An 8120-nucleotide genomic window follows, 5' to 3' on the forward strand; every position below is an offset into this window, starting at 1 on the left:
CGCCACCTCGCCCGGCTAGTTTTTTGTATTTTTTAGTAGAGACGGGGTTTCACCGTGTAGACCAGGATGGTCTCGATTTCCTGACCTCATGATCCACCCGTCTCGGCCTCCCAAAGTGCTGGGATTACAGGCTTGAGCCACCGCGCCCGGCCAGATATCCAGTTTTTAATAAAAATGCTAACTACAAAATAATAGACTGACTGGTTTTCTAAAGTTACACTGAGGGAGGAGAGCCTCAAGTTACTACTATTCTAGGATATAAAGTGAAACTATCTCTCGTATTCTCTAAAGGAAAGTTCACTGCACAGGGCACACTGGTGCATGTGGTATGTTAAGTTGCTCTAAGACTCCTATCCAGTAAAAAGTAATCAACATGGACAACAGGAATGAAAGAGATGTACTAAATCTCTAATATATTAACTTTGTGTTTTGTACCTGACCTATAGTTATTGAACTGTTTATGAACGCTAAATCAAGAAGAACTTTATCTTTCCAAGCAAAGTACGCTGTGAGGTTTAGGGACAGAAAAAGGACTCCCATGATGGCACATGTTTACCCATGTAACAAACCTGCACATCCTGCACATGTATCCTGGAACTTAACAATAAATTAAATTAAAAAGAAAATGGCTCTTCCATGCATAGTTGCCTTAGTATATGAAGAAAAGATAGTGTGATTTCAAAAACGACATGCTCTCTTAATCCCTCAGGCTAGGAATTCATGCCATGCTGCAAATCAGTAACAGAAAGAAACTCTTAGAAAAAATTTCAATTCATATCAACTCTTTTTCACCCTCAACTCAATCAAACCTTTTATAACAGGCAAATTCTCTCTTGGTAGAGGGACTATCCTCATTGATTGGAACTGGGTTTGCCTTGATTCTGAGTTTAGGAAATCCAGTCTAGCAAGCTGCCCTTTCTTTAGGAACTCTAGCAAAGAATACATTCTATCTATCTAAGACGACGATTATTTTTATTGATTATGAGCTCAAACTTTTGCTCTGTGTAGCATATGCCACATTCTTACTAAGATACGCCTGAAGAAGCAACGTGCAGTCTCTGGTAATTAGTACCTACTGTTCAATGTGATATCACAAATGATCCATATAAAGCAAGGTAGGACAGCATCAAGAAGAGGCTCCTCAGCTGATAAATGTGACATTCAAAATGGCAATAGCAAATGTCTCCTTACCGCCTGCTGGCAGTTCATTCCAAGGTTTCCCTTCTCCCCGCGAACTACTTTCATCAGACAGTGTAGAGTCCGCCCTTTTCGATGTAATCCGGAACAATGGTGTTCAATCTCCCCCCGACAGCTTAGGATGATCTCAGGGCTCAGAGAAAAGTCTTCCATCAACATGCGTCGGTAATCCAACATCTCCCCCTGGCACTCACTGCTCACTTGTCGCCCTAAGTTAGGATGTAAGTCATAACATTACGAAAGGTGACGCTATGCATTAGCATCAGCAATCACCACCTATTAAAAGTACATATTTCTATGTGTCATACAATATACCTATCAGTCATGCTAACATCTGAAAAGCTTAGAATTAGCAAAAGCTTTAGCAACATAAAATAGGCTTAGACTCCAGATATTCAGGCTTCTCCTGTCAGTGTTCTGCATGAAACAGGTTTTACACTACTGCAGTAATAATGCAAATGCTTTGCCCATGGAAGCCTTATCAATAACTATTGGGGTAAAAATGAAAGCCAAAGAACAATCTTCACTGACCTACACAATTAAAGCTTTTGGAAAAGACTACATTTCAGATATTCACTATAGGCTCCCCCAACTTCTTTGAGCTGTAAATGCCAATGGGGAAAACTTAAAAGATTAAAACAAAACAAAACAAAAACTGGTCACCCAGACAGTTAGTTTAGTGATAAAGCCAAAATTTGAAGCCAAGTCTGACCCATGTGCTAAATCGCGCTACCCTGAGTTTCCCCAAAATGTTGCACAATGTGTATTTCAAAAATGAAAACTAGGCCGGGCGCAGTGGCTCACAACTGTAATCCCAGCACTTTGGGAGGCCGAGGCAGGTGGATCATGAGGTCAGGAGATCAAGACCATCGTGGCCAACATGGTGAAATCCCGTCTCTACTAAAAATACAAAAATTAGCTGGGCGTGGTAGTGCATGCCTATAATCCCAGCTACTCCGGAGGCTGAACTAGGGAGTCGGAGGTTGCAGTGAGCCGAGATTGCGCCACTGCACTACAGCCTGATGACAGAGCAAGACTCTGTCAAAAAAAAAAAAGAAAACTATTCAGCTGGGCATGGTGGCTCACACCTATAATCCCAGCACTCCAGGAGGCCAAGGTGGGAGGATAGCTTGAGGGCAGGAGTTTTGAGACCAGGCCGGCCAACATGGCAAAACCCCATTTCTATTAAAAAAAAAAAATTGCCAGGTGGCTCACGCCTGTAGTCCCAGCAATTTGGGAGGCCGAGGTGGGTGGATCACAGAAGTTTGGGAGTTCAAGACCCGCCTGACCAACATGGTGAAACCCTGTCTCTAATAAAAATACAAAAATTAGCCAGGTGTAGTGGCGCTCGCCTGTAATCCCAGCTACTTGGGAGGCTGAGGCAGCAGAATCGCTTTAATTCGGGAGGCAGAGGTTGCAGTGAGCCGAGATCACGCCATTGAACTCCAGCCTGGGTGACAGAGTGAGACTCCATCTCAAAAAAAAAATAAATAAACAACATGAAAAATACTCAAAAAAGCAAATATGGGTGGAAACTAACATTTAATAAAGCTTTAGAGTACGAATCCAAAAAGAAGCAGAAATGATTAAAAAAAAAAAAAGAATGCTACCTCTGTGTACAGCTGACTCCAAGCACATTAGCAGGTAGGAGAGTCTGGCTTCACGCGATCGCGGAAGGTTTTCCACATTGCACCGGTATTTCTTCAAGTCACTTTTACAGGATTTGGCCAATGAATAACTGACTTTATAATCCTGGGCAATCAGCTTTTGGCGGGTTGTGAGTGCTTCTCGACACTGAGGAAAGAGTACAGCTACAGCCGTGAGACCACTCATGTAACTGTACTGTTGACGTGTACCTCTAAGATGAGCATGGCGACTCAGCCAAGTACATGTCAACAACTGCAGTTATTACCAACATATCTATTTTTAAGTTTGGTTAAAATTTTCACAATTGAGCTAAACTAGTGTGGCATGAGACAGGGGTAAGTGGGTGGAGAACCTAGAAATTCTGTAGTCACTTGCTAGTTGTTGCTGCAATAGCGGCTGTCCAAAATAAGTAAATATCTCGGAGATCCCAATACATTAACCTGACACAGCATTCTTTTCCACTTTAACAATACCCGTAACATCAATTTCACCAGCATCAAACTGGCAACTAACATAACATTTGGGGCCGGGCGCGGTGGCTCACGCCTGTAATCCCAGCACTTTGGGAGGCTGAGGCAGGCGGATCACAAGGTCAGGGGATCAAGACCATCCTGGCTAACACTGTGAAACCTCGTCTCCGCTAAAAACAGAAAATATTAGCCGGGTGTGGTGGCAGGTGCCTGTAGTCCCAGCTACCAGGAGGCTGAGGCAGGAGAATGGCATGAACCTAGAAGGCGGGGCTTGCAGTGAGCCAAGATCGTGCCACTGCACTCCAGTCTGGGCAACAGAGCGAGACTCCGTCTCAAAAAAACAAAACAACATTTTGGATATTCTGTCCGATGCTTTAAAATACAATTATTCAATTATTCTATATCATCTGAATAATGATATAAGATTTGAATAAGACTGTTCAAATGATACAAGAAAAAGGAAATGAGAAACATTTCTTCAGCTACACAGGAAAGTAAATGACAAGATAGCAAAATTAATTATTTCATAAGCCATCAACAATTCTTGCCTTCATCCAGGGACAAACAACTAAAAGAAGATGCTTAATGATACAGCTGCTGAAAAATTAAATAGCTAATTGCCTAGAAAGCACATTGATTTGGTTAACCTAAACTTCTTGAGGAGGAAGGGCTGGTCTCAGTGTGGTTTTATATAAAATTCTCTGATTCTACTCCCCAAACAAAGTAACATCTGAGAATTTTATATAAAACCACACTGAGAATTTTATATAAAACCACAGTGAGAGGTGGGTGGATCACCTGAGGTTAGGAGTTCAAGACCAGCTTGGCCAACATGGTGAAACCCCATCTCTATTAAAAATACAAAAATTAGCCGGACATGCTGGCAGGTGCCTGTAGTCATAGCAACTAGGGAGACTGAGGCAAGAGAATCGCCTGAACCCAGGAGGCAGAGGCTGCAGCGAGCCGAGATCATGCTACTGCAACCCAGCAGGGGTGACAGAGAAAGACTCCACCTCAAAAAAAAAAAAAAAAACAACCTAAAAAAACAACCACACTGATAACCCCACTTGGCTTCTCACTATCTAGATATCACAATCAGGGTTTCATTTTCTTGGTTTCAGCCAAATATGCTTAAACCCAAGTACCTCGCCTCTGAAAGGAGTGAGCTTTATCAGTCATTTACATTTTGGTGTAAGATTATAAGAATACTGTTTGAGAGAAACTGAGAAAGCTTTTTTTTTTTTTTTTGAGACAGAGTCTCACTATGTCACCCAGGCTGGAGTGCAGTGGCACGATCTCAGCTCACTGCAACCTCCACCTCTCAGGTTCAAGCGATTCTCCTGCTTCAGCCTCCAGAGTAGCTGGGATTATAGGCGCCCACCACCACGCCCAGCTAATTTTTGTATTTTTAGTAGAGAGGGGTTTCACCATCTTGGCCAGGCTGGTCTTGAACTCCTAACCCCATGATCCACCCGCCTCAGCCTCCCAAAGCGCTGGGATTACAGGCGTGAGCCACTGCCCGGCTGAGAAAGCTTTTAAAAAACAAATAAAACATTCATTAGTTTCAAAGTAATACTTACCTTTTCACTCATGGATTCTTCAAATTTATGGTTAAAGAGGCACTTATACACTCTGCCCTCACCAGCTTGTGTCTATAAGATGGAACATACACATTATTATTACTTTATCTAAATAGTTATGCTGAACATTATCCACAATTGCATATAGAACTTTCTATTAAATGATTATAATGGTAAGTACCTTTGGACAGGACAAACAGTTCTGCCATTTATAAAATTTAATAGGCTTTTAACAAAAACAGTGACTGCTGTAAAGATGAAAAAAATATTCCCATGATATCTGGAGTTTGTCATTTGTCCTCAAATATATTTTGTTAATTAGGGAACCAAGAGAAGTGTCAGAGTCTGAGTCTTTTTTTTTTTTTTTGAGATAGAGTCTTGCTCTGTTGCCCAGGCTGGAGTGCAGTGGCACAATCTTAGCTCAGTGCAACCTCTGACTCCTGGGTTCAAGCAATTCTGCTGCCTCAGAATCCCAAGTAACTGGGATTACAGGCACCCGCCACCCTGCCCAGCTGACTTTTGTTTTTTTAGTAGAGATGGGGTTTCACCACATTGGCCAGGCTGGTCTCGAACTCCTGACCTCAAATGATCCGCCTGCCTTGGCCTCCCAAAGGGCTGGGATTACAGGCGTGAGCCACCGCACCCGGCCTCTGAGTCTTCTTTCTTACAAGTGTATGGTAGAGTTAACAAACTCTTACATCAGTGGCTCTGATGGTTAAAGCTGTTAATGCAAACCAGCAGGCAGAGAGGAAGTGTACACAAGTTACTTTCAGTACTTTGTTGTAAGGATGGAGAGACTATTCTATTTAAAGTGTTAGAAGGCTGTTCTCTAGAGTCAGCAGGTGGTAATCAAGGATTTGGTTTTAAAAATTAGCCACCTGCTGTTTTCTTCACCTTAGTCAAAAACATGTAAATATATAATGTGTCAAAGTTTTAGCCACTGAGTAGATGTAAATAAGATCCTAGTTAAAATAAAATTCCTATAGATAAAACAGACTTCCAAGAACTGAAATTGAGAAGTGAGATAAGGCAGAAAAAATACTATGTGGAGATTATCAGAAGCCAGCTGTTAACTAAATGTTCAATCATCAAGGTTGAGCACCCAGTCACCACTTTCTGCTATACTGGGACCAATTTCATCTTCCATTTCTGTGGCTTTTCTACATGTGAGGTTTCTTGATGGCTTATTTTATATTAGAATAGAGTATTAAAAAATATTTAAGTCACAGTGGCTCGTGTCTATAATTCTAGTACTTTCAGAGACAGAGGTAGGAGGATCACCTGAGGCCAAGGGTTCAAGACCAGTCTGGGCAATATAGCAAGGCCCCATCTCTACAAAAATTTTTTTTAAAAAATTGGCCAGGCAAGATGGTGCTTTCCTATGGTCTTAGCTACTTGGGAGGCTGAGGCAGAAGAATTGCTTGCACCCAAAGTTGGAGGCTGCAGTGAGCCATGATCACACCACTGCACACCAGCCTGGGCAACAGAGTAAGACCCTGTCTCAAAAATTAGGGAGGCTGAGCTGGGAGGATTGCTTGAGGTTAGAAGTTCATGATCAGCCTGGGCAACATAGTGAGACTCAGTCTCTAAAAAAACAACAAAATTAAATTAACTAAAACAAAATTATGTATGTGTAAAAATAAAAGGAAGAAAAGAACAGTTTCTGAACTGACTCACATTTTCACAAAAACGCTCCCGATCATCTCGGCAAGCAAAATATAAATGCCGGTCTAAGTGAAAGTCATCTGATGACAGCTCAGCCACCCGGAGAATAGCTTTCTTACAGAGTTCAGAAACTTGAATCTTGGGTTCTCTTTCTTCTGCTTCTTTCACCAGGCCTTTCTCCAAGCATGATACCACCTCACCTTGTGAATGCGCATCCTAAAAAAGCGAGGATATTAATATTTTAAAACTTTCACCACATGGGTTTCAAATAAACAACATTTGGCTAAACACCCCCGCCCCACACACACACACCCACACCCACACACACAGAGTAATAAAACCTCACCACAGAGTTGGCTTATTAACATTCTACTGAGAATCAGGTAAGAACCAACCACACTGTGGAAGTTAAAGAAAATGCTCTCGGCCGGGCGCGGTGGCTCAAGCCTGTAATCCCAGCACTTTGGGAGGCCGAGACGGGCGGATCACGAGGTCAGGAGATCGAGACCATCCTGGCTAACTTGGTGAAACCCCATCTCTACTAAAAATACAAAAAATTAGCTGGGCACAGTGGTGGGCGCCTGTAATCCCAGCGAGTCAGGAGGCGGAGGCAGGAGAATCGCCTGAACCTGGGAGGCGGAGGTTGCAATGAGCCGAGATCGTGCCACTGCACTCCAGCCTGGGCGACAGAGTGAGACTCCGTCTCAAAAAAAAAAATGCTCTCAATAATCTTCAGTTAGAATATAATACTTGCATGCTACAAATGGAAACAGAGATCTTAGGAAGTTTAAGTATTATAGTTTAGCTAGCACTAGAAATAAGAACCTGAACTTTTAAAAATTTAAAATGTCAAAAATTCATAAGAAATACAACAGGGCCGGGTGCGGTGGTTCACGCCTGTAATTCCTGCATTTTGGAAGGCCGAGGCGGGTGGATCACCTGAGGTAAGGAGTTCGAGACCAGCCTGGCCAACATGGTGAAACCCCATTTCTACTAAAAATACAAAAAATTAGCTGGGCACAGTGGTGGGCGCCTGTAATCCCAGCGAGTCAGGAGGCGGAGGCAGGAGAATCGCCTGAACCTGGGAGGCGGAGGTTGCAATGAGCCGAGATCGTGCCACTGCACTCCAGCCTGGGTGACAAGAGAGAAAACAGAGAAACTCCGTCTCAAAAAAAAAAAAACAAAAAAACAAAAAACAAAAAACCCATATCAGCTCAAAGTTCTGGTCATAGTTCAATACTGAAATTACACTGCCGAAATCTCCAGGCATTTCCCCATAACAGTGCTTTCAGTCAAGTTAAAAACCAACAAACCACAAAATCCACTAAGAAGTTAGAGACCTTCTTTCTCCTTTTCCTACTCTGTAGTGTCCACAAATATCCCAATATGTAGAATCTGTTGTTTAATACTCAACTTGATGTTTTGGATTTATCTTAATGGGATTTAACAAGATTACCACTATTTACACAAAATGCTTTTGAGAGTTTTCTTTATGGCGTAAACCCAGGAGGCGGAGCTTTGCAGTGAGCTGAGACCCGGCCACTGCACTCCAGCCTGGGCG

At 42.5% G+C, this 8120-nt stretch overlaps 1 protein-coding gene across 1 annotated transcript in view; it reads right to left on the bottom strand.

Moving 5' to 3' along the window:
* GLG1 (golgi glycoprotein 1) overlaps nt 1–8120 on the bottom strand; it is a 171649-nt gene that overhangs the window by 41216 nt on the left and 122313 nt on the right. Inside the window, exons 5-8 of the mRNA XM_011962462.1 lie at nt 6572–6775; nt 4895–4966; nt 2808–2991; nt 1192–1406 (exon numbers count right to left, since the gene is read on the bottom strand). Of these exons, the coding sequence (XP_011817852.1) occupies nt 1192–1406; nt 2808–2991; nt 4895–4966; nt 6572–6775 (675 nt within the window). The remainder of the gene's footprint in view (nt 1–1191; nt 1407–2807; nt 2992–4894; nt 4967–6571; nt 6776–8120) is intronic.

This window comes from Colobus angolensis, unplaced genomic scaffold (genome assembly GCF_000951035.1).
Source record: "Colobus angolensis palliatus isolate OR3802 unplaced genomic scaffold, Cang.pa_1.0 Scaffold116, whole genome shotgun sequence".
Lineage (NCBI taxonomy): Eukaryota > Metazoa > Chordata > Mammalia > Primates > Cercopithecidae > Colobus > Colobus angolensis.